Source organism: Parambassis ranga, chromosome 2 (genome assembly GCF_900634625.1).
Source record: "Parambassis ranga chromosome 2, fParRan2.1, whole genome shotgun sequence".
Taxonomy (NCBI): domain Eukaryota; kingdom Metazoa; phylum Chordata; class Actinopteri; family Ambassidae; genus Parambassis; species Parambassis ranga.
Genome location: NC_041023.1, coordinates 24,996,477 through 25,024,011, shown reverse-complemented (window position 1 = coordinate 25,024,011; position 27,535 = coordinate 24,996,477). Strand labels below are relative to the sequence as shown.

The 27,535-nt window shown below is 45.5% G+C and overlaps 1 protein-coding gene across 1 annotated transcript in view; it reads left to right on the top strand.

Moving 5' to 3' along the window:
- LOC114432102 (thyrotropin-releasing hormone-degrading ectoenzyme-like) overlaps positions 1–27,535 on the top strand; it is a 111,429-nt gene that overhangs the window by 10,027 nt on the left and 73,867 nt on the right. Inside the window, exons 3-4 of the mRNA XM_028399892.1 lie at positions 6,761–7,037; positions 23,705–23,831. Of these exons, the coding sequence (XP_028255693.1) occupies positions 6,761–7,037; positions 23,705–23,831 (404 nt within the window). The remainder of the gene's footprint in view (positions 1–6,760; positions 7,038–23,704; positions 23,832–27,535) is intronic.

Here is a 27,535-nt window from a genome sequence, read left to right as displayed (position 1 = left end):
GGAACTTTGGGCTGACACCATCACCTGCAGGAACTCAGGCGCTAATCAGCCCATTTGTGACTCAGCAGTAGAGTTGGTTCTTCTTTCCTTTAAAGAGAACCTACAGGGAAGGTTCCAGGCCCGAGCTAAAAACACCCTGCTGGTTCCTGCGGTCTGAGGGGAACTGGACTTCTCGTGTAGTCCAGTTCTTGTAGTAATTTATATACTAATAATTAATACTTCATCATCATCATCATCCCCTGCTCTTTGTCTTGTCCCTCCTCCTCCTCATCGCTCCCCAAACAAGTGACCAGAGCTGAAATCTAAACGAACCCTCATCTCCTCCATCAGTCGCATATTTTACATCCAAGATGATGAATCAGCCTCTTCAGCAGCTTCCTGTGTAAAAGTATCGCAGCAACACACACACACACACATACACACACAGAGACACACACACAGAGACACACACACACACACACACACACACAGAGACACACACAGGCAGACACACATATACACTCACACAGGCACACAGACACACACACACAGGCGCGCACACACACACACACACACACTGCTCTCTTTTCAATGTGAAAGCGGGGAATTGCAATCTGAGCCGTTGCTTAAAGAGATCAGTGTGTCCAGTATGATGTTATGATGTGTGTGTTAGAGATAGATATAGAAACAACACACACACACACACACACACACACACACACACACACACACAGTGAGAGAGGAGTACCTGACTCAACAGTTTCCCCTTCAGTCACATCTCTGAATCTAAATGAGGTGTGTGTTACTCTCTCTCTCTCTTTCTGTGTGTGTGTGATTCAGACGCCTGCATTTCTCTTCTTCTTCTGTGGTGTCTGTAGAAAAGGTAATGGCAAACATTACATCAGGAAATGATGTCATTTAAATTTTTCAACTTCAGAAGATGCAGCTTGAATTAATGCATGAGTGTGTGTGTGTGTGTGTGTTGTGGTTGTCCGGGGTTGTCAATCAGGATTACTGTGACAACAAGCGTTACTCTGGCAGTGACAACTGTTGGCAACCTGCAGGATGTCATGATGCTGCGAGCGCGTGCGCGCGCGTGTGTGTGTGCGTGCATGCATGTGTTTTAATGCACACCTGTGTGTGTGCGTGTGTGTTACAGACTCCTCCTCCTCTCTAATAGAAACTCTTTTTATCTCGTCCCTCTCAGGCTTTCTCCATTTTTCCCTCTCTCTCTCCTCTGTCAGTCTTCTTCGCTTGTCCTCTGTTTATTATTCTCTCACCCCCCCTTCCATTTTTCCTCTCTCTTCTCCCCCCTAATCACCTTCTCTCTGCAGCTTGTTTTGGCTCCTATTCCTCACTCTTTTTCACTCCTCTTCCTCCTCGTTGCTCTCTTTCTCTCTGTCACCTCTCCTGTGTCTCCTCCTCCTTCTCCTCCTCCTCCTGCTCCTCCTTCCCAATCTATTCTCCAGTCCTTCTTCTCATTTCTCCTCTTCTCCCCTCCGCCTCACATCATCCTTCTTCCCTCCTCTTCATCACATGGTTTATTTTCACTTGGTTTATGCTTCTTCTCCTCTTCCTTGTTGTTCCTTGTTCTTCCTCTTCAGTTTTTCAATCTTCACCCTCCTCCTCCTCCTCCTTCCTTTTCTTTCTCTCTTTTACCCACACCTTCTATTCTCTCCTTATCTCCTCTTACTGTTTCCTTCTCTCCTTTTCTGTTTCTTCTTCACATTGATGACATATTTTCCTCCTCCTCCCTCCTGCACCTCCTCTGTCTCTCTTTCTCGCTCCTCTTTTCATTTCCTCGGTCAGTCTGTCACCTCCTTTATTATCCTCCTCTTGTTGTTACTGGCTTGTCTCCTTCTCTCCCCTCACTTTGCATCATCCACCATCCCCCCCCAACACTCCCTGTCTTGTGCGCCTCCTTTCCTGTTATATTTTGCCTCGGTGTTTCTGATCATTCCTCCTTTTTCCTGCTGTCACTTCATGTGTTATCGTCCTCCTTTTTTCCTTTTATCTCTCCTTCCTCGCAGTAGAACACCTGTGTGTGATAACAAAGTGTTTGGTGGGATTATTTCCTGGAGTTCTTCCTGTGCGTCAGGTGACTGACAGGCGAACGTGACGTCGCTCAGATACGGAGACGTTCGGCTTAAAGACATCAAGAGGAAGCAGAAGTTTGTTTGTCTGTTTGTCAGACAGAACGTGTGAGAACGTCTTCCTGCTGACAGGATTATCCTTCAGCCTGCTGAACTCTGATCCTGCCGCAGACTGCTGCTCTGAAACACCATCCAGCTCCACGTCTTCAGAGTCAGCGGCTGTGAGGACCAATGAGAAGAATTAAAGGTCACTTCATGGCTCGTTTAAAGCAGCAGGTCTGCTTAACGTGCCATGTTTAACACCGGCAGGTTGTTTCGGGGTAATTCGGTGATTCATGAGCTGCTGCTCTGATCATCTCAGACCTTCATGTGTGTCTTTAAACGTTTATTTTCTCTGTGATTTGATTTGTTGAGGTTTTCAGGCTGTGACCTGTGGTCAGAGATCACTTATTATTCACTTCATAGCAAAATTGACACACAGGCGTCAATCACAGCAGAACACTCTGGCCTCCATCAGACTGAGAGTCAAAACAACCAGCATCATCCACTACATTCCACATACAAAATTCACGCAACAGGTCTTCCTTCTTAGCCACCGTTGACACTGGAGAAAGTCAATCCAGTAGAGTGGGACTGAATACCGATGGCCTTTAGTCTGGACGTTCAGACCTATTTTCAAATCTGGCTATCATACACGCGTGTCCACGCTCAATCCAGCTTAACCCGGCTTGTTTGTTGTCCTTCAAACCACGAGGTGGCGCCTCGCAATATAAAGAGTCTGTTCAGGCCGTGGTAGGATCAAGCGGCAACCTTCGGGGCTCAAAGTGGAAGCCCATGCGGAAGTGTCAAAACTTGTAATTCACGCCGCAACTGCTGGGGGCTGGCTCCAAAAGCGAGTAATTTCCCATAGACTCCCATGTTAAAATGACTGACTTCACAGCAGAAAAGAACATGTTTACAGCCTGGTACAAAAAACCACTCTGGTCTCAGTTGATAGGTTCCCTTCTAGTGTCAGTTGTACGGGGGGGTGAATTTTTTTACAACTCACTCATTTCAATTGTATTCGGACTTAAAATTACGCATAATTATGGGCGTTGCCGCTTGAGTGACAGACAGTTGACCTATCACAGCGTGAGTTTCCTGCTTCCACGATCGCCCGCCCCCCCCAAACCCCGCTCGTGCTCCCCCTCTTTGTCCATATTTGAAGTTTTGGCGGACGTGACGCTTCCAACATGGTGGCGGTCATCACGTCCCGGAACCTCCCACCGAGCCTCAAAACGGCTCTTCAGAAACAAACAGGTGACGTCACGGAAGCTCTATCCATAGTTTTTACTTTTACTGTCAATGGGTAGGACCCCGAGAGGTGGATTGAAATCTCGTTGTTCAGACTCAGAAAAAAACTATCCGGATATATCCAGATACCAGATACTTCCCCAGTGTGAATGGGGTCTTACTTCTTAGATTTCTGTTGTAATTTTAGAATAGAATGTATAGAAGATTGAAGCTTCAATCTTGCTTCAATCTTCGATACGTATTATATCTTGGATGACTGAGAATCTTCATCAACATTTATAATATACTTTATTAATCCCTTTGGGAAGGTCCCAAACAAAATTTGTGAAAAGATGCACAGGCCCCAGCGAGATTTGAACTCGCGACCCCTGGTTTACAAGACCAGTGCTCTAACTCCTGCGCCAAGGCTAGCGCCCATGTCTTGACGTTGATGCCACAAATCGCGCCACAAATCGCGCCGAGAGCGCCGGTTCGAATCCCGCTAGGTGCGTTAATATTTTGCACTGAAATTACGCGAAACATATCGGTCGTTGTATGACATTTTACCGAGGTGACGTTATAATTAAAAACAAAGCGAAAGGAGAGTGATGCACACCGTTTGTATGTGACAAATTTCACGTGTCATTTGCTGTAATAGTCCAATTGCACATGCATGCATTGAATGGGATAAATGCAATCTGCTCGCTGTTTAGCTAATATGGAAAGAGCTTGAGAGGAACAGGATTGCATACAATAATTGTATCCTTAGTAACAAGCTGTAATGTGTTAATCTGCATTTTTCTTAACATCCTTTTTTGTATACCGACCTTGTCTGCAATATAAGGCTCATCAATGGCTCCAGACTCTTGATTAACCCCCACAAACCCAAATATATAAGAACAATGGAAAAAAAACCTTTTAGGTGTTATTACCATTTCAGTAACTTTTTGGGGGGAATATTGCTCACATTGAGCACATGTAAAGGACCAGTAGGAGTTTATTTGCAGTCTTTACTGCTCATAAAGCCTCTTAATATTAGTCTAAATTCATATTTGGATAAACATCATTTTTTAAGTATTTTGTGAAATTAAATGGTATTTACAAACACTGAAATCAGACTGTATTTACAAATCCTGTAAAAACCGAACAAAAGCTTTTGTAATGTTTATAGCCTCATTTAATTGTGATAAAGGCAGATTCACAGTTTTAAGAATCCACACATTCCAGAGGTCAAACAATACTGTCTGGCAGACCTGTTGTTCAATCTACTATCATTCTATGAAGCTGTACATGCCCAACTACCTGAACATTATCATTAACTGAATTACACAGAGGGGGAAACTGATACCAAAAGAATGTGTTTGTTTACACTATATACACACTGATATACACTGCAGCAAAGATGCTGCGCTGGTGGCAGGATGCTGCAGTGAAGCAGATGCCGGGCTGGCCTCAAGATTCAGAGAAGAGATGGGGGTCTGTCTCCCCCAAACACCAGCTGCCTTTTAAACCTGGCCATTCTGCTGTATTGGCTGGCACGGTAAAGCTGTGCAGGTTGTCCCCTGCAGCCATGGTCAAGAGAGCTTCTCTCTGAGGTGTGGATGGCTTTGGAGACTCAATGGCTTGCTGAAGCACCTCGGTCTCCCGAGCCCGACTCTGCTTGTTGTACCTGAAAAAAACAACAACAACAAAACAGTAGTTTTACAGAAGCAATATATTCCACAAATACAGCTGACATGGTTCACATACTTCATGATTTACTCACCGTCATGCCAGCATTGCTGTGTTCACCTCAGGCAGCTGGATGGTGGTCTCAGCCATCACACAGGCTTTGTTGACAACACACTGGTGTATGCTGATGAAGAGTCTCAGTCATCCAGGTCATAATCATAGAGATGATTGAAGCAAGGCAAGGACTTGTAGAGTTTTCTTGAATGGAGTCGAACAGGTCTGGCTGCCCTTGGGACCCGATGAAACACCTGGAAAATTAAGGCAGTGTGAAATATAGCAGTAAAAGATAAGTGTACATGCTAGTTTGAAAAATAATGACCAGATATTACAGTAGCTGTCTTATAATTCACAATTATAAAGCCTGCAGTGAGTGGAGGTGCTGTGGCAGATGTACCAGTGAGTGGAGGAGCATCCAGCAAGGGGACAGTGCCGTCCTCAAACTCCTCTGGCTCCAGCAAAGCGTAGCCTGTCTGGTCATATAGATACTCCACCCCATAAGCTCTCCTGAAAATCATACACACAAACACATCAAATCATATGTCATGTACTAATATATGCACTAAACCTAAATACAAATGAGTTTTTCCAGACATTAGGAAACTGTACCAGTGTATTTCCTTGGTGGTGTGTAGTCCACCAGCTTCAGGATCCATGTCTGTCAGTAACTAGTCCTAAAAGAACAACAATAGAAGAACAAGGAGGAGAAGCATAATGTTTATCAGAACACTAAGAGAGAGTTCCTCACTTTAACACAAAACAATAATTTAATTATAACAACTACATGATCATAGGATATTGAAAACCAATACAGTGATGCTATGACACAGTAATACTACACTACACTGCAGTAATAAAAGTCCATTGAAAGTTACGCTAACTGAAGACAAAGAGAGAGCTAACTAAAGCTAACAATAACAAGAGGCTTGTCTGTAGCTGATTAGCCGAAGCTAACGCTGTAAATGGAAATGTTTGCTAAAACACACTAAATGTAGCGTTCTCCCAGTCAAATGCTTTATAGGTGTAAACAACACAGAGGCCAGTCTATGATCAATTATTCCATCTGAGCCGTCGGTAACTGTGAATTTATCCTAGCCAGTAGAGCACCGGCTAGGTACGTTCATACATACATTGCTACACAAACGTAGCGCTTTACAATCACATACCAGCATGTACACAACGACACTCACTCACCGACACGTCGGAATCTCCGGTAGAAATTAATCTTGCAGACGGTTACTGGGGTAAATTATCCTGATAGCCGTCCACGGCGACGTAGCTCGGTAAAAGGCAATGACGAAGCCATAGCAACAGCGTCGTGACCGGGCCACATCCGCCTCAAGCAGTGGTCCGAGCTGTGATTGGCCGGCTCGTTGCCAGGGGCGGGGGCTGGCGAATCGTGGTAGAGGGCAGCTCTGTCATTGGTCAATTCGTGGTCAATTCGTGGTAGCACTCGGCCTCGTGGTTGGCCGTCGGCGGAGGTAGGCGGGAGCTGGCGAATCATGGTAGAGGGCGGCTCCGTCATTGGTCAATTCGTGGTAGATTCGTGGTAGCACTCGGCCTCGCGATTGGCTGTAGGAGGAGGCGGCTTGCTCGACACACGGGCGGCCGGAGGAGCCATGGAGCCATGGGTTTGCAGTGTAATGCTGACACCCAGAACATGCTAACCTGTCCGTTTTCTCTCTTAGCTACCTGGCTGTGACCCAATTCAGTCCAATCCACGCCAGGAAGGCCTTCCCGTGCTTCGACGAGCCCGTCTACAAGGCCACCTTCTCCCTCACGCTGCGCCATGACCCGCAGTACACCTCTCTGTCCAACATGCCCGTGGAGAGCAGCTCGCTGTCAGACGAGGACGGCTGGGTGACCAATCACTTCGCCCGGACGCCCCGCATGTCCACCTATTACCTGGCCTGGGCCGTCTGCAACTTCACCTACAGGGAGACACAGACCGACGGCGGCGTGACGGTGAGTCCAGACTCACACTCTGAACCCAAACTCCACACCTCACTGTAAATCATAAAGATGTCTGATAAAAGTGAAGCCAGGCTGAAGTGATGCAGATAAAATCATCTTTTAAAAGAACTTCATTGTCTCCTGAGCTAAGCTGCGTTTCCTTATTTATTTTTAAAACACTGCCGCTCTGATCCTGACTTAATGTTCTCATTATGGACCAAACGCTGTTGATTGTGCGTCCTCCTTTCTTCTTCTCCGTTCTCTACTGGGACTCTGTCTGTTTGTCTTTAGCCTCCGCGGGGAAAAAGAACAACGTGATGCGGTTCTGTCATTAAATCCTCTGCTGGGCTAACAACACTCACTCACAGCAAACAGTTATTGACATAATGAAGTTCTGATGGGGGAATAATAGTTTTAGATTTGACAGAAGAGAGAGAGAAGAGGCTTTCATCATAACAGCAGCGGTTCACACGTGTTTCCCCTCCCGTGGTTCACTACAAGCTGAGAGGTTCACCTCACTATAACACCTGCCATCCCAGTGCATTCTGGGAGATAAGTGACCACAATTATGGTTGAATGAAAAAATAATTTGAAGTTTTGAATGTCTGTCATGTGACGTGTGAGTCCATCATGGCTTCCTGGTTGTGGAGTGAAGTGCAGAACTTTTAGATTTTACAGAAATTTTTAAGTACAATCATTTTATTTTTTATGGAGGATTTTTAACAGAGCTGCAGATTATATAAAAATAAATAATATTGTGAGTTACCGTGGTGGAGGGGTTTGAGTGCCCAGATGATCCTAGGAGTTATGTTGTCGGGGGCTTAATGAAGGCAAACAGGTCCTGGGTGATGGGCCAGACTAAGAGCGGTCCAAAAACCCCTAATGGAGCAAAAAAACAAGGACCGTGATGTCGCCCGGTATGGCGCAGCCGGGGCCCCACCCTGGAGCCAGGCCCGGGGTTGGGGCACGAATGCGAGCGCCTGGTGGACGGGCCTTTCCCCACAGGGCCCGGCCGGGCTTAGCCCGAAGGAGCGACGTGGGGCCGACCTCCTCATAGCCCCACAGCTTAGCTGCCATGTGTTGGAGTTTTCCCCAGTATGTGAGAGGGTCGCCTCCCTGCGCCTTCGGGTTGGGGAGAGGTCTCTCCCTGTGGTGTAGAGTACTTGACCTTCTTACAGTCTCTGGGAGGGGTGCTGGATGGCGCCCCAACCGGGGACTCTGTCATCTTGCTGGGAGACTTCAACACCCACGTGGGCAGTGATGGGCAGTGACAGTAACACCTGGAGAGGCGTGATTGGGAGGAACGGCCTCCCTGATCTGAACCCGAGTGGTGTTTTGTTATTGGATTTCTGTGCTGGGCATGGTTTGTCCATAACGAACACCATGTTCGAGCACAAGGTTGTCCATCGGTGCACCTGGCACCAGGACACCCTAGGCCGGAGGTCAATGATCGATTTTGTAATCGTGTCATCTGACCTTCGACCTTGTGTTTTGGACACTCAGGTGAAGAGAGGGGCTGAGCTGTCAACTGATCACTACCTGGTGGTGAGTTGGATCCGTTGGCGGGGGAAGAGGCTGGACAGGCCCGGAAGGCCCAAACGTACTGTGGGGTCTGTTGGGAGCGTTTGGCCGAACCCTCCGCTAGGGAGATCTTCAACTCCCACCTCCGGGAGAGCTTCACCCAGATTCCGAGGGAGGCTGGAGACATTGAGTCGGAGTGGACCATGTTTTCCACCTCCATTGTCCTGGGTACCTTAAGTCTCTGGATGTTGTGGGGCTGTCTTGGTTGACACGCCTCTGCAACATCGCGTGGCAATCGGGGGCAGTGCCGCTGGACTGGCAGGGACTGGTGGTCCCTCTTTTTAAAAAGGGGGACTGGAGGGTGTGCTCCAACTACAGGGGGATCACACTCCTCAGCCTCCCTGGGAAAGTCTATGCCAGAGTACTGGAGAGGAGAATTAGGCCTATAGTCGAACCTCGGATTCAGGAGGAGCAATGTGGTTTTCGTCCTGGCCGTGGAACGCTGGACCAGCTCTATACCCTCCGCAGGGTGCTGGAGGGTTCGTGGGAGCTCGCCCAACCAGTCCACATGTGTTTTGTGGATTTGGAGAAGGCATTCGACCGTGTCCCTCGTGGCATCTTGTGGGAGGTGTTCTGGGAGTATGGGGTCCGTGGCCCTCTGTTGAGGGCTGTTAGGTCCCTGTATGGCCGGAGCAGGAGTTTGGTTCGCATTGCTGGCAGTAAGTCAGACCTGTTCCTGGTGCATGTTGGACTCCGGCAGGGCTGCCCTTTGTCACCGGTTCTGTTCATAATTTTTATGGACAGAATTTCTAGGCGCAGCGAGGGACCGGAGGGGATCTGGTTTGGGAACCATAGGATTTCATCTCTGCTTTTTGCAGATGATGTTGTCCTGTTGGCTTCATCGAGCCGGGACCTCCAGTGTGCACTGGGACGGTTTGCAGCGTGTGAAGCGGCTGGGATGAGAATCAGCACCTCCAAATCTGAGGCCATGGTGCTCGACCGGAAAAAGGTAGTTTGTCCTCTCTGGGTGGGAGGAGAGCTCCTGCCCCAAGTGGAGGAGTTTGTGTATCTCGGGGTCTCGTTCACGAGTGAGGGAAAAATGGAGCGGGAGATTGACAGACGGATCGGTGCAGCTTCCGCAGTAATGCGGTCGCTGTACCGGTCTGTTGTGGTGAAGAAGGAGCTGAGCCGGAAGGCGAAGCTCTCGATTTACCGGTCAATCTACGTTCCTACCCTCAACTATGGTCATGAGCTCTGGGTAGTGACCGAAAGAATGAGATCGAGAATACAGGTGGCCGAAATGAGTTTCCTTCGAAGGGTGGCTGGGCGCTCCCTTAGAGATAGGGTGAGAAGCTCAGTCACCCAAGAGGAGCTCGGAGTAGAGTCGCTGCTCCTCCACATCGAGAGGAGCCAGCTGAGGTGGCTCGGGCATCTGGTTCGGATGCCTCCTGGACGCCTCCCTGGGGAGGTGTTCCGGGCATGTGCCACTGGGAGGAGGCCCCGGGGAAGACCCAGGACGCGGTGGAGAGACTATGTCTCTCGGCTGGCCGGGGAACGCCTCGGGATTCCCCCAGAGGAGCTGGAGGAAGTGTCTGGTGAGAGGGAAGTCTGGGTGTCCCTGCTTAGACTGCTGTCCCCGCGACCCGGCCCCGGATAAGCGGTTGAAGATGGATGGATGGATGGAGTTTAGATTGGCTGCATTTTTCCTGATGGAGGTCTGCATGACACATGATGCATTCAAGGATAATTAGAAAGGCCATTTTTTACAGAGACTTGATAGAGATTGCTTCATGTTTAGTGGTTTTAAGTGAAGTGGTTTCTTAAGTTTACATTTTTTTAATGCTACATGTGAGTCTATCATGGCTTCCTGGCTGTGCTGTGAAGTGCAGAACCTTTAACCCTTTCACTACTAATTTCACACTTCTCTTTATAAACATTTATAAATGTACAGCAACAAGGCAACAAGAGATTAGAAAAATTAACCTCAAACTATTTTACATCAACTCTCCTACGCTCCACAAAACTTCCGCCCCTGGCACACATGCAATGTGCTCATTACCATAATGAATATAATAGCGATCGAAAGAGCCGTTTCTCAGCTTTCAGATTTTTTCAATAGTATGAACATAACCAGAGCTACGGTAGTTTGAACAGCGGATGTCAATTTCTGTTGCTCCGTTTTAGGAGGGTTAAAGAACTATTAGGTCAAATGATTTATTTAATTCTTTTAAAATAAAGAAAGTGTAGAATACATTTGAATTAAATATTTTTTACATTTGTATTGTGGAAGACACGTGATGCATTCAAAGGCTGTTCATCACCGCCTCTGTCTGTGATGAACGGTAACATATTGATCGTTTCGATCTGAGTGTGCCTCTCTAGTGATGGGCTGTTCGGAACAGCTGACTCTCACACTGATTGGTATTTTTAGGGTGTGATTGAGTTCTAACTGGAAGACCCAGCTGAGTTGCATCATGGGAAATCTCTGTGCCTGGGCCTGTGCTGCCTGGGTTAATCTGGCCGTGTTTCCTCTGACTTTTGTGGAAGTGCAGCTCTAAATCACTGGAGTGCCTCCTTAAGCAGCTTAATGCCAGAGTTCTGTCTTTCCCTGAGATAATGAGGCGATAATGTCACGGCGGCCTTGAGAACACAGTTTGTCATCTTGATAAAATGACACATTAAACTTGTGGCAGGAAAACAATGCTTAATATCTGCAGATAACAACATGCAGCAGGACTTTAAGTGTGATGAGAGAGGGAAACCTCTGAAGATAACACTCTAATGTCTGCAGATGATGTGATTAAGTCAGATAATAACATTTGTTATGTCAGGCTTACACGGTAATTAAGACGTGAACCTCAGATAGCAGCTCGGTATCTGAGGAGATATGAGATAATTAGCCTGCCTCCTTACAGGTCAGTGCCGTGCCATCGCTTCTTTTTCCTCCTCTGACTCCATCTGAGCTGAAAATACTTACACGTGTTTGAAAGTTGTTTCATGTTTCTCCACAAATCACACAGCAGAAGTGGTCACGCGTTGATGCTTCAGACGACCCCAGTGTCAGTTTTCAGTGTGAAGCTCTGAGTTGTTGGAGCTTGTATTAAGAGCAGATGAGAGTCTGAGTGTGCCAGAGTGTGGCACTGTCACTCTTCCCCATCCCTGCAACACATGTAGCCTTTGCTACCGTTGTTTACGTTAGTGTTGACGACATCACAAACTCCCATAATTCCATCTTCCAGACTTTAGAGACAAGCTTGTGTTTTAACAACTGTTGGTTCAGAGGAGTTGGCGTCCTGTGAGAAGTGCTGTCAGTTCTCAGTTGGTTCATACTTGCCTGGTTTTGTTGGTGAATTTGGTCACCTTGATCGCAACTACATTAGCTGCTTGATTTTAATGCTAAGCTAACTGCATGCAGCTAAATGGTATAAATGGTAAATGGTCTGTACTCATATATCTTTTTCTACCAACTCAGATACTCAACTCACACTACCCCTACAATACTTGTACTGACCTCAGAGGCAGCAAAGCTAACACTGTGCTAAACACTGCATTTCCCAGAGTCACCACTAGAGGTTGGATCCAAAACTACTAGGACAGTCCCGTCAGACCTCCATGTTAAAATGTCCAGTTACAAAAAATGACACTCCCACAATTCAAGCTATGAGCTGGTGTTGCTCGTGTTTGTGAGTCCTTACAAAGACATATTAATCCTCTACACACATGCTAACTGCTACATGCTAGCTGTCAGTGATGTTCAGTGGATTGTTGTGTTCCCAATGACTGACAGATGGTTCATCCAATCATCTGCGAGGTGTTCTTAACACTTGCTGAATTCTCCTGATGCTGGTGGAAGCGTCCTTTGTGCTCCCTCCCAGGTTCCTTTCTGCCATCTTTGCTTATTCACAAACATCAAACTAGGTGACATGCAGCAGTCAGAGCTGTGGCAGCGTCATCCTTTATAGTTTACTGACTTCAGTTGTTCTTATTCTTCACTCACACACAAGTTTGGAGGCTAACACTCTGTTTGTATTTGTGATGTCCATCATGTCTGCTTTGATTTGAAAGTCAGAATTATCGACGCCGCTGCTGCTCCTGCTGGACTGATACGCCATCATCCTTTTAACAATTGTAACATTTAAAACAGAAATATGCTCACGCACGCACACCTCCGCATTCCAACACAAGGACAAACACACCCGACCTTGTTCCTCCTCCTCCTCTTCTTCTTCCCCCTCCTCCGATCATCTCTCTATCAGTGTAATTACAGCTCATCCATCTCGTCTGCCAGAAACTCAAGGACAGCAGTCCAACACACACACACACACACACACACCCTGACTGGGTCTCCTTGTTACTGAAAGATAATTTTGGTGAAATGCTGTTTTAATGACAAATCCTATCTGGGTCATTTATAACCATCACCAGCCTGCACCACTCTGTGTGTGTGTGTGTGGATACATTCAGCCTTGTGAGTCTTCATCTCTGTAATGAATAAATTAATCTTTATTTTCCATTTTCGCTTGCCAAAAACAGAATCTACAGCGTCTATCAGACAACAGAGGTGTGTGTGTTTCTGTGTGTAATTACCGCGGTGATGTAGCACTACTGGCACTACTTGTGGGGTCAGTGTACATTAAGTTTGGTGTGATGAATGAGGAGACCCGGCCTCTGGGTCTCTGGATCTGCAGGGGCTGAGACCACGTCCAGAGCTGCACTGACCCCCCCCCCCCTCTCCTCTCACACACATACTCATCATTCACCACCACTGAGGAAGAAGAAGTAGAGCTTGTAGTCTCAGTTTTGTTACCTGTGAACCTGAATCTGGAAGGACTTCTGGTGGACGTCTTTCAGTCTCAGAAGTTGCAGCTTGCGTGGGCCTCTGAGAACATGGAGCTCTCTCCTGGAGGAGCTGGGACTACAGCCCAGAACAAGTGTGTGCGGTGTGTGTAAATATCACCCATCACTCTGATCAGAGCTGGTTTAATGAGCAGAAGAAGAAGAACAAGTAGGAGGAAGTGACGGCCACAGCCGGCGAGCAGAGCAGTGCAGAGCTGCTGGTACCGGGCGGGGACAGAGGGTGGAGTCTCTGTCTGCAGTGTCCACAAACATTTATCAGGAAACCTATAATGCCCTTTGGTTCCCAGCCCATTCTGGGTAAGTGCTCACTAAGTAATTTGACAGTGTGATCAGCTGTCGGTCATCTGACTGCTGCTCACAGGTGAGTCCATCATGGTTTCCTGGTTGTTGCTGAGGAGGGCCGAACTTTTTGTTGGATGGAGGATTTCTAACCCATGATTGATGAAATTCTATAATTTTACTGATAAAACTAAACATCACATGATGCATTTAAGGACTTTTGGAAAGTCCACTGTCGGGTCAGGATGAGTCAGTAAGAATAATACACACTCAGACCGGGTCAGGTCTGCCTGCTGGGAGCTGTGGAGACATGGTGAATGACTGGGTCCTCCCGATTATCAAATACTTCAGTGTTTCCAGTGATGAATGATGAATAAATGATTTCCATTCCTTCAGCTCACGTTGGCTCGTCATCCCGTTACACCGTGATCACTCAGCGAGCCTCTCATCAGCAGCCAGAGCGCCCTGCGAAGATGAACAGAGAGAATAATGTGCTTCAGAAAACAGGATGTGACTCTGTTTACAGACAATACGTGAGCAGAGCATGAAAACCATCTGAGGAAGCAGCACATGAATATTTTTATATTTACAAATGGCTCCGAGTCTCTGACAGCAGCTCTCATAAAAATCCCCGTTTCAGCCTGAAGGCAGCCAGATGCTGCAGCCTGCGCAGAGCAGCTAGAAACACTCACCCCTTCATCCTGACAAAAAAAACCCCTTCACAGACACATTCATCCCTTCACACACGTTCACCCCATTCACAGAAACATTCATCCCTTCATCCTCTGACAGAAACACGCATCCCTTCATCCTCTGACAGTAACATTCATCCCTTCATCCTCTGACAGAAACACTCATCCCTTCATCCTCTGACAGTAACATTCACCCCTTCATCCTCTGACAGAAAAACTCATCCCTTCACAGACACCTTCATTCCTTCATCCTCACAGAAACACTCACCCCTTCATCCTCTGACAGAAACATTCATCCCTCCATCTGTCAATCAAAACAGGCTTGTTTGGACACTTTTAGCTGCTAGTCCCATTAGCGAGCATCATTAGCATGGTTCAGAGTGCAGCACAGTGACAGGAGCAGCAGGGATTTCCTGATTCTTCCAAAGAGCGCGTGTTCATCAGTCAGAAAAAGAAGATCCTGCTGAGTTGATGCTTAAAAAGCTTTTATTGTTATTAACAAAACGTTTGCTGTAAAAACATGTCAGAATAAAGCAGCAGTCAGTCTGGGAGGCGTCCAGGCCTCTTTGTCAAATTCCTTTCTTCTTAATTCTTGTCAGAATAATGTGTCTGTCAGGATCTCTGTAATGAGATGCTTTTCCTTCGGGGAGGATTAAAGTCTGTCACAAAGCACACAAACAAACAAACAGAAAGTGTGTGATGACCCACTGAGCCAGTAAAAACCTCAATCAGGCCTTCAGCACCAAAGACTGTGACAGTGTTTCATCACCGCGCCATGCTCAGACACTGAAAGTTTCATCCTCCGTTCGAGTTTATGCAACTTTAATCGCTACAATCACATCCTCTCTGATTGGTCGACCATTTAATCTATAGTCCTGGTAACCTTAGCAACAGCTCTTCATACACAGCCAGCAGGTTCAGCTACAAACAAAATCTAATTAAAGCAAACCTCCACCAAACACCTCGCTTTCATTTATTATGTAAATCACTGTTATTACCTTCATAATAGCAGCCATTTAAGTGTGTGTGTGTGTGTGTGTGTGTGTGTGTGTGTGTTGCCCTAACACCATTAAAAACACATCAGTGTGACATGTCCTCCATCACACAGAGTTGCAGTCCTGCACCTGCTTTCAAAAACTGTGTCCAAAAAGTGTGGATCCATTCTCCACTGAAAGTAGTCCCCACTAAGAACACTGTTTACTTTCTGTTTTATTGAGACTTTGTAAGCACCACAGACACGTGGTCTCATGGTGTCGTTGAGGTATATTGGTGTTATTAATGATACTTCCTGACAATAAGTTACCAGCTTCTGCCAGGATGAGCTGTCTAAATGTCACATTAACATTCTATAATGACACCAAAGGTCAGACTAATGCCCTACACCAACGATAAACTACAGGTCAGATTTATATTTTAGAACATTAAAAGGCCACTTTAACGTTTGATTTTTGTGCCTTATCCGTTACTTGAACCCAAGTTTAACAACAGACAGGACGAGGCGTCAAAGGGATCATGGGAACTGTCGTTTTTTTTACTGTAATATAAAGTCATGCACCTCTGTGGAAGCAGCACAATCATGGTAACAAGCAGAGACGCCAATGGGAGCTCAGTGTGCTATAGATATGTAATGGTTTTCTACAATGTTTCACTCCGTCAGCTGCAGAAAGCTGCAGATCAGACAGATACTCTCTGAGTGTTGGTCATGTGACTGCTGCTCACATGTGACTCCATCATGGCTTCCTGTTGGTTGAGGACAGAACTATTAGTTTTGGACAGAATCCAGAAGTTTCTGTACTTTATTTTTAGTCCAGGCTTCAGAATGAAAGGGCCTTTCATACATTTTGCATGTGATGTATTAAGAGACCATCAGAAACTACAAAGTCTGCCTGTTTCTGCACCGTCGGGCTGTGGTGGCGTTTTATAGTATAGAATAAAGCATCAGTAATTTGTCCCTCATTCACCGCTGTGTGTATGTGAACTCTACAAATGAACAGCCCTCTCCTGTAATGGTGTGCATGTGGCATTTATCGTTAATAATAGCACACAGCTGTGCTCCTGCGTAACACACATACATGTGATAAATACTGATTCTCATCTGACAAACAGATGTAGCAGACTTCCTGCTCTCAGTTTGATAAATGAGGCTTTAAGGACAGAGATGGACCTGTCCTGTGAGTCCACGCTGCAGAGCGCCTCACAGTCTGCACTCAGACTGATGAGAGCTGGAGCCGTGGACATCTTCCTGCCTCCTTCTCCTCCTCCTCCTCCTCCTAAAGTCAACAATCATTTTTTGTCTTGTTGACATTGACAGAGACTCTTATCTCTGCTCTGGCTGTCTCTCTTCATCAGAGCGGTGTCGTCAGCAAAAGTGATGATATGATTGGACATATGTGTGGCGCCGCAGTCACGGGTCAGCTCTGGTTGTTACAGGGGGAGTAGTGCCTGTCTCAGGCCTGTTGATCTCAATGTCAAGGACCGTGTGTGTGTGTCTGTGTCGCAGCGCCACTCGTATCAGTTGGTAAACCATCCATCAAATTACTACGGCAACCGAGCATCCATCACCCCATCCATCATCCAAGGGCGACAGTCTGCGCAGCGAGAGATGTCGGAGAGATAACAAGGGGAGAGAACGGGGGGGAGGACGGAGAAGATGTGTGTGTGTGTGTGTTTTCTGTTTGTATCCCCGCTCTCTAAAGTCTGAATAATGCCCAGAGTTTATAGAGAATGTCAGAGCAGATTTCTCAGGTTGACTGACTGGATCATTCAGTGGATTCCTGCTGAGAATAAAATGAGCAGACGTTTTAAAAGCAGACCTCAAACTTCCTGCTTCATCTTCTTACAGTTTAATTAAGGAAGCAGCAATAATAATAATAATAATAATAATGCATTGGTCTTATATTGCGCTTTTCTGCTCTGTTGGGCAGGCACTCAAAGCACTTACATTGAGATGCATTATTCTTTCACACCACATTCACACAGTGGCAGTGGTAAGCTACCAGTGGTAACCACAGGCTCCCCAGGGGGAGACTGACAGAGACGTGGCTGCCAAGGTGCGGCCTCTCCGACCACCGCCGATTCATTCATACGCATTCATACACCAGTGAGTGCACTGGAGGCAATGCGGGTAAAGTGCCTTGCCCAAGGACACGCAACAATGACTAGGGAGGAGCTGGGGTCGAACCGCCGACCTTCCGGTTATTGGACAACCCTGCTCACCACTGAGCCACTGCTGCCCCAGCAGACAGTTAGCTCATCTAAAAAGTAATAAAGGGGACAACAAGTTCCTGTTTTACTTTAACCTGTAGCCATAGTGCCTTGCTAAAACCTGCTTATCTTACCAAACTAGCTTATAGGCTAGTTGTCATAGTAGCTAGCTTGCTGGTTGTTGCTTTTACTACAAAACTTGCTAATCTTGCTAATCATTTCACTAGCTCACACGCTAGTCGTCATAGCTTGCTGGTTGTTGGTTTGACAAGACATGGTTTGAAAGAAAAGTCTTCCAGATGCTCCAACCTTCATCAACATGTAGCTTCTAGCTTATATTCAAATGAGGGAGGTCAGATCGTCCTTCTTGAATAACACTTTAATGTGAGTAGGAGCAGTTTCAGTGTTGTTATTGTTTGTCATGATGAGTGTGTGTTTACATTATTATTTAATAGATATTATATTTTCTTAGTGACATGAGAAAACAGCATGACAGCCACAGAGAGCCAACATGTACGTGAAGACGCCGCTTTGTTTTCTATTATTAACGCTCTCTGTCTAATTGTCTTTGTTTGAACAGTGGGTCTGTGAGATGGTGTGTGTGTGTGTGTGTTTTGGAAGGAGGCCGTCGGTTTCTGATCCGCTCCAGTTTGCTGCAGCTGCTGCTGCTGTTTGCTGTTAATCTGTTTTACATTAAAAGCTCCCCAGCAGTTCAGGGGGAATAATCTCTTCACCTCCTCAAAAGGATTTCACTCTGAAATGTTTGTGTTGTTTTCATCGACAGCACTTTAATTCACATGGAGAAGTGGAATCCTTCGGACTTAGACGGTGAAACGCAGTTAAAAATAAACTCAGAGCAGCAGAGTGCTGAGAAACAGAGCCAAGAGAGAGCACACTGTGTTCTCTGAACTGGATGTGATCTGATCATGGAGGTGTGCTGGCAGGGTCCGCTCAGTTAACCTCACAGATGTTCATGGTCTCCAGAGGATCAGTCCTGCCTCTGTTTGTATTGATCTGTTTGTTCATCTCATCGTAAACACTGCACATATTGCTTTAGCATGTTTGCATGGCGTTGTTAGCACATCCACAGAGAGGCTAGCATGAGTGCTGTGTCTTTTGATGTCTGTCAGTTCATGTCCTGTGAGGCTGCTCTCAGAGGAACCAGACGTTCAGATATTTCTGTGGTTTTATTTGCTCTGGACTCTGGTTTGTGTCAGAACGTTAACCTCGGAGGCGGCTTGAATTTGTGTTGATTCATTTCCATTGAAGATGCTTCGCTCAAAGCAGTGTGAGTGAAATTGGACTTTTGCTGGTGTGTAGCTGTGATAAGTCCATGTTCAGGTTCAGGAAGCAGCAGCTCCAACATCCTGCAGAACGTTCTGTAAACTGCTCAGCAGGGGCACAAAGAGGCTGAACGCTCCGTCACAGAGCTCAGGAACATGGCTGACAACCTTTCACACTTCAGGCAATTTAAACGTTCTGCTTCAGATGACCTGCATGTTCCTGCTTTTAAAACGTCAGACCGCCTTCCACCGAGGGGCAGCAGGAGCCGCCGAGCTGCCGCGTGACGCGTTTTAGCCGCATGTTACCGTCCCAGGGGGTTGTGCAGACGTCACACCGACTAAAAAAACATAAAACCATGATGAGCCCGGGTTTCTCCTCACCTGGGAGAACATTACTGCTGGCGCTTGAGGAATCCTCAGGAGATGATATTCAATTCAGCCACTCGCTGGCAGTCTGCTGAAAGGAGCCACGATTTCAATAAAGACTCCACTTTGAGAGCAGATATTCAGTCAGCCACTGAGATGAGTTCTGCTGGAGGGAGGAGAAGCTGCAGAGAGAAGACGAGAGCTGCTTTAAAACTGAATTTTTATTGAAAAATCTGCTCTGCTGAGACGAGAGGAGGACAAAGAGGGATTAACTATTAGCATAGAGTTAACATTTTGGATAGTACCCACATATTACAGAATACATTAATGTTAGTAGCATCAGTTTTGTGTGTGTCAGGCTCTTATCTTGGTCATTGTTAGTGCTGTCATACATGCTGTACCTTGTTGTATTCAGAACAGTCTAAGCGATCCACATGTAGCATCATTTCATATGATAATGCATGCACATTTTTAATATTTGCCTCTGTATCAAGGAAAAACAAATGCAGTGATGTGGGTGCAGGGAAATGAAGATGTTACTCTGCTGCAGTGTGATCAGGAGTCATAATAGGATCCTTGTTAGGGAGCCCTGATGCTGAGTTTGCCATGATTCACCTGTCATGTGGAGGTACTCGAAGCACCTCGGTGTGATGAAGACTTTGGTACCTTCATCCTCGGATGGAAAGAAACAATAATACAGACAGAAAATCAACAACAAACACTATGTCCTCCTCAGCAACAAGCAGGAAGCCATGATGGAGTCATGTGTGAGCAGCAGTCACATGACCAACATTCAGAGAGTGATTGGCTGATTTGTGCAGAGTTAAAATGGGTTCGTGAATACAAATAGTTAGGGTTAGGGTTTATAACTGTGACTTCTGACATAATCAAACAGCAAATCATTGTCCCCTTTAAAACGAGCTGCCAGCCCTATGTGTGTGTGTGTGTTTGTGTGTGTGTGTGTGATGGATGGAGAGTAGTTAATCAGTCTGAGCAACCAGACTAATTACCCACAAACACCGTCAGCTGACAGGAAAGGTTACCATGGTGACTGGCAGTGGTGATGTCACTGATCAATATGCATGTATCAGCCCGAGGAAATGAAACAATAAAACAGTGTTCCAGGACAAAGTTACAACTGTGTGTGTGTGTGTGTGTGGTTCCACTGTCAGCTGAAGGACAACAGAGACACACACTGTGATAAGATACACACATATCATTTTTCACAAGACAAATATGAGTAGACACACACGCAGAGCACACCATGATGCAATGCTGCTGTATCACTGCTGTAAACACACACACACAGGCAGTGTAGAAGCAGAGTTACAGTATTTTAACTGTCAGGATTTATTAGAGCGGAAGTGAAGCTCAGAGAGATCACAGAGTGGCGTTACTGGGACGGTGATGTTTACCTTTGTGTGTGTGTGTGTGTGTGTGTGTGTGTGTGTGCGTGCGCCACATAAGCGACTATTCACCTGCAGAACATGAGCCAATAAACTGTGCCATTTGTGTTCAGTGTGAAAAGTGAACTGCAGTTCCTGAACTGGCCACTTGAGGGCAGCTTCACTGGGATTAAATGTGCTCCGAATGCTCTGAAATGTGGGTGTGGCCGCTCTGAATGACACATTGTCATTCATCACACATTGGTTGTGAAGCTCAATGTGGGCGTCTCTATCTTGGTTTGCGTTATTTAGTTCTCAGTTTAACCCAAAATGGGCAAAGTGCTGGCCTGTCACTATCAGCTTCCTCTCGTCAACCACTTAAAATCAAAGGGGGGCGGGACTTATGATGTAAACACTTTGAAAGGAGTAGCTGATCTCACATCTGTAAGTTGTCTTTTTCGGCTGCTTTCTTTTCAAAATAAGAGTCCATTCCAGGACAGGATTTTATGCTAAGCTAACATAGCTTTAGCATACTGACATATACATCCTCTGTATAATTTAAAAAACCAAAACAAGTCTTCCATCTCAGTCCATGAGTCATTGTGTTCCTCCAGCGCCACCCTCAGGACAAACATGCTGTTGCTCTGCTAATGATGAGACTAATTGTTTTCTCTGTGTAATAATGAAGTGATGATAGCAGCCTGCTAACAGCCTGACTGTACTGAGAGATTAGCCCAGCAGACCTCAAAGCTTTGATGTGAGCTGGAGCAGTGGCTCAGTTTCCAAACTGTTAAAGAAAATTGAGTGAGATGGAGCAGATGTCTGTCAGCCCCAGAGAATCACTGGAGTTTAAAGAATCAGTTGGAAGTCACTGAAGTGAGACGTTTTTGACAGAGACACCGAATCGCAAGAGACCCGGAGATTGATGCCACAGAAACAAAAAGCCGAGTTTGTATCAAAGCATTTAAAACATGATTACAGAGTTTTAATGTGGCTCAGCAGGCTGGGCTCTTCAAACCGGCTTTTTAAGGTCGTTTAAGGGCTCACTTTACTTTTTCTCTTTGTGGTTAGAACTCCAAATAAACAGATTCTGAATGGTGCTGCTGCTTCACTAAATAATGGAAGCAGTGATCAGACACGCCATCCAAACATGTTTATGCCATCATAAACTGATCATGAAGGTTCTTAAACATACCATAGCTGACAACTAGCTACTAGCTGACTCTAGTCAGCCTGTTAGCATAAGAAGAAGAAGCTAACAGCTTAGCAGATTTCCAGATCACACTCTTATAAGCTCTAACAACTCTCAAACTCATTGTCATAAAGCTAACTGTAGATGCTAACAGTGTAAATGACAAGTCCTGACACTGCCGCCATCGTGGCCCTTTTTTTGAGTATTTACGTATGTTAGCTGTACCCTTAGTGTTTTCTAGATATAAATAGCATGCTAATTTTTTAGTCTTTACAACATTAACATGTGCTTGAATAAACACATGTATGTATATTGTTTTATTTCTGACATGCATGAAGGGGGCGGGACTGAGTATAAACATTAGTTTACTGATGTTAGAATGTAGCTAAAGGCACCAAAGTCAGCCGTACATTTGCATGTTTTTTGTGTAAATGTCCACACTGTAAAGATAAAAGAGCTTTTATTAATATTATTTTTAACAGCAGCCACATAAAACTCTGCATATTAAATTTTCTAATTAGCTAAATGACTCTCTGCGGGTGAAATGAGGCTCCCTGCAATTTAACTGTCACCCACAGCGTCACATTAGCCGAGTGTGATCCTCTCCAAATAATAGAAGATTGCTCAAAACAACTGATAATCATTTTAATCCCACCAACACACACACACATGCACGTACACACGCACGCACACAAAAGCACACGTACACACACGCCAGACACGCACCCGCACACACACACACACACACGCACATACACACAAACGCACACAAGCGCACACACACACACTGTTAGCATGATCTTTCAGTGAGGTCAAGAGTGAGGTCACTGCATTAAGGACAGAGCAGTCATGTGACCTGCCTGTATTGATTATTGGTCAGCTGACCAGCTTGTGTGTTGTTGGTGGAGACAGATGTGCTGTGTGTGCTGTAATTTAACTAATAAAAAGGACATTAATCACATCTGACTCGACACAGCAGCAGCCTCGCTGAACGGACAGCCGTTTGATCCCACGTCATCCATTTCTTCTGTCTCTGCTGTGAATCCATTTTGTTTCGTTGCTCCACATTCAAACCCAAACACCACCTGACTGCATTATTTGGACGGCTGAATCTGAAGTCGACCTGATTCAGCGATCCTCTCTGTAGACCTGACCTGCCCAATACGGCCTCATTCCAGTCCTCTCTGTGTCTCCGCACACTTGGACAAAAAGATGTCTCAGATGTAATTTATGTTCTCTGCAGATTTCCATTGAAACACCAGCTGATTGTGTTATTTCCTGTGTGGAGGTAATATGCAGGGCATCCTCCTCTGTTTTGTCTCTGACAAATTTAATTTCCTTTTTTTGTATAGATTTGAAAAAAAAGAAGTGGCTAAATGCCACTTTGTTCCCTGGAGAGACGAACATACACTAATTCTAATTTCCTCTTTGTATCAGCTCGTAGATCAATCTTTATTAGAATCAGCCTGAATCCATGCCTGTGTCTTTGTCCCCTTTGGGGGGAAAAAGGCGCCGAAAGAAAGTTGAAGTGGATGTTGAAATTCAGGTTCTCATAGAAGTTGAAGTGACCACTAGAAATGGAAATGGAAGTGTCACTTGAAGCAAAGACACTGAAAGAAGTCAAAGGCAGTAAAAGTAAGGGAAGTGGCAGTTAAAACAATGGTACTATAAGAACTTGAAGTGAAGAACCTGAAGCCACAGAGTTAGAAGTGTCAGTTTAAAAAAAGGACCTGAAACAAAGGCACTGGCAGAAGTTGAAGTGTCAGTTAAAGAGGTGCCGACTCCTTTTCCTTCCCTGTGGAGCTTAGCATTCACTAACTTTAATTTCCTCTTTGTATCTGTATTTGGTCGGTCTCTGTTAAACTTCGGCCTGATGCCTCTTCTCTGTCTGTGTCTTCAGATCCGCCTGTATGCCCGGCCGGACGCCATTTCAAGCGGAGCAGGGGACTACGCTCTCCACATCACCAAGAGGCTTCTGGGATTTTATGAGGACTACTTTAAAGTCCAGTACTCCCTGCCAAAGCTCGGTAAGGCGGCTGGCGCTGTTTGTTTGTGTGTCTGGATGGGTTCGGTGTGTTCAGACGCTTTCAGACTGTGTTCAGACTGTGTGTAGGTGAAAGAAACTCCATGTTCCTCTGAAGTTTGAGCTCCTGTCAGCTTTTATTAAATAAAAACCGCACATGCTGGTCTAAAAAAGGAAAGAGGAAACAGGTCCCCCTTCCTGCGCTGCTCGTCTCAGGCCCGCTCCTCACCGCGAGTTTCATCAATTTGTTCTCGTAACAGGCAAAGACAACACTCTGTCCTGCTTTTCCTTCAGCGTGTCGAGGGGCCGTGAGCTGTGATTAGTTCTGGGAATTCAACCTTAGTCTGTTCTCTCGCCGACGTTTCTGTCACTGACATTAAACGCTGGCCCCTCACAGGCTTTTAGCTCATTTAGTCAAATGAAGTGTTGTCGTGCAAAAGCGTCTTTTTATTCAGCGAAGTGCGGTTTCAAAGTAAAGACCTTGTTGAAGAAAAAACTTGGCGCCTACTGTGTCCCTTCATCCTGCTTATTTTAAGACTCATCAGGCGACCGGTTACATAAGCAACTCAATTAAACTGCAGAAAATGCACCAGACATGATGTTTCAGCACCGAAAGCAGTGGCAGTGGTAGCTCAGAGTGAAATATTCATAGAGGTCAAAGTAAGAGTAGGACAGAAAAGCAGTAAAAGCAGTTAAAACAAAGGCACTGCAAGGATTAGAAGTGGCAGCTGGAAGGCTAGTAAAAACAGTTGAGGGTAATGATAATAAGTGCTGCAGTTCTAATTGAAACAATGATACTGCAAGATATTGAAGCAGCATTCAGAAAAAGGAGCAGTAAAAGCAGTTGAAGTGGCCGCTGGTAAAATCAGTAACAGCAGGTGAAACAGGCATTAAGTTAAGTTGCTGAAGAGGCAGTTTAACCAAAGGTCCTGGTAGAAGTTGAAGTGGCAGTTGGAAAAAAGGCAATAAAAGGAATTAAAATGAAAGTAACACATAATACAGTGAATGTAACTGAAGTGCATGTTGAAAGTTACTGCAAGGAAATGCAGTAGCAGTTGGAAAAAGGCAGTAACAGTAATTGAATCATACAATGAAAGTAGTTGAAGAGGTACTTGAAACACAGGCCCTGACAGAAGTGGAAGTGGTTTCTGTGTTTTTTGTGAGTTATATCGGTACGTGTAAAGAACACTGAAAGATGCCGAAGTAGCGATTGATCCTTGAAAGCCATCTGAGGGATACCTCAGTATGCAATAAATTGTAAAAGTAGATGAAGTGTTAGCTACAATGCTGCATGTTTCGCAATCAAGTACAAAAACATGTTTTTTCAAATTACTTCCTGAAGAGACACAAAAACATGCAGACATTTGATCCTTTTATTGTTTGTTTGTGGTAGTAAGAGGTAAAGCTGAAGGATGCTGAAGTAGCGGTTTAAACAGGAGCACTTGAAGCAGTTGAAGTGGGAGTTAAAATAGAAGTGATTCATTCAGTCGTTAAACGGTGGCAGAGGGTTAGAGGTTAACTTGAATCACAGACGTCGAGTGGAGTGTAAGTGCCTTATAAAGTGTTGCGCAGTCAGCGCCCTCTTCCTTTGCTTTCAGTGAGGCAGTTTGTTATGTAATGATTTCAGGCTGTGTGCCTCCACAGAAAGGCGCTTCGTTGTTTGACTCAGGGTTCTGTTAGTATGTAGACAGCAATGCACTGAAAGGACAGGGCTCTAGAGTGCGACCATTTTGGTCGTAAATGCGACCTAATTTCTCAAAGGTGCAACCAAAAAATATCAGAGGTCACACCGGTACGACCAGCTGTTAGAGGGAGATACATTCTCCGCAACTCTCAAAAGTCTCCCCGTGGTCCAACAACAGACACACATCAGGCTCATATTGTGGTCTAAACCAATCAGAGACCGCAGGAAATCCAGAAGAAGAACACGGACATATGCTGCGCAGAGCTGATGCTGTGCGCTAAAGCTTGTTCCATACTCCATGAGAACAGAGAGATCTGTTCCCAGAGGTATCGGGAACAAGAACAAAGTTCGTTTCAGCCTGGACTTTTTGAAAAGTGTGTGCAAAACTCATATGCCCCTCTCACTGCACCGCGCAGCGCGCACACAGACAGACAGGTATTAAAGACGTTTCGCTGCAGAAACCGCAGTTCAGGTGAACATGCAGCGGAGGAGCAGGATTTGTTGCTACTATGCGGGTTTTGCTAATTTGCTGTTGACCTGAATGACTGACGATAACGAGCCGGTAATGTTCAGGGAGGGGGCGTGACGTGCTCGTAGCATTATAACAGACTGAACAACAGGTCTGACGGACAGTATCATCTGACCTGCGTAGTTCATCCATGAAGGCTGATTCACTGACTGACAGCAGTCAGCTGGTTTTAAGGAGTTATAGTATATGGTTACATGATGAACGCCCATTTAAAAAGTATTGTTATTATCCTGCTATAGTGGACCATTGTCTGCCAGTATGATATCTGCATACAGCTAAAACTGTAACAGAATGAAAAGTCTGTCAGCTGGAGCTCAGCTTTAGAAAGAGAGGAGACAGAGGCAGAGAGGAAGAGAGGTGAGGAAGATGAGAGAAGAGATACTGTAGCTGCATTAGAAACGTGTTGAAGAAAACAAAATATATATCTCAATCACAACTATTAAATAAATAATGGTGTATATAATTTTAATCATTTTTAATTCACATTGGCAGATAGATAAGTGAGGAGTGACTGCCAGAAAATACAGAGAGAAAGCAAACAAGGAACTGAAGAGTGCTGTATGAACTTTGAATCTTCATTATGGATTTCTGACAGGCAGACTTGTTGGCTAGTTTGTCCATAATTTGAATGAGTACTATCAGTACTTTATCAGTATTTAAAATACTTTTTATTTAACTGTGTTCATTATACAAGGTCCAAATTCATTTTAAGATGATATGTGATTATTATACATACATACAAAAATATACAGATTAAGTGTGATGCGGTGCACCTAATTTTTGTGCTGGTGCACCTAAGAAAAAAAGTTAGGCCCACCAGTGCAACCAGTGCAAAAAGTTAGTCTAGAGCCCTGAAGGAGTTGAAGTGGGAGTGTTTGGATGGATGTTTGTCAGCCATCTTTTGTGCACTAGTTAGACCTTGTAGTGATGATAGGACGGAGGGAAAGTTTTGTAAATCTTCCATTTTACTGCAGCCTTCTGGAAGCAGTAAAGGCACCACGCCGTGGAGCCATGCTTCCTGTTGGAGTTAATGAATCAGATGAGAACAGTCAGACTCCGTCGATTGTCCTCGTCTGGTGTCTTTGTGTTTTACACTTCTGTCCTGCCAGAGTCAATCAGCCGGCAGTGCGTCTCCTTCTTCCTCCTCACACTCACAAACCAGCTAATATGATCAGTGCGCCTCCATATTGCACGTGTCAGACACTTCCTTCCTGTCCGTGCTCATTCATCACATTAAACACTCTCTTTGTTTGAGCGACCTGTTCGCTTCAAACCCCCCCCTCCCACCTTTGCACTGATAATAGCCATGCTGACACGCTGAGTGGAAGGTCATGTCACATCCTGTGGGTCACAGCGGGTTGCTCAGCGGTTGTTGCTGTGTCGTGGAGCTATGTTGTGAGATGTGGTGTCGGAGGATTGTGTTTTTAATGTGTAGGGTTTTATGCAGTTGGTGTAATTTGTCAGTATTTTCCTGGGCTCAGGCCAGACTGCTGAT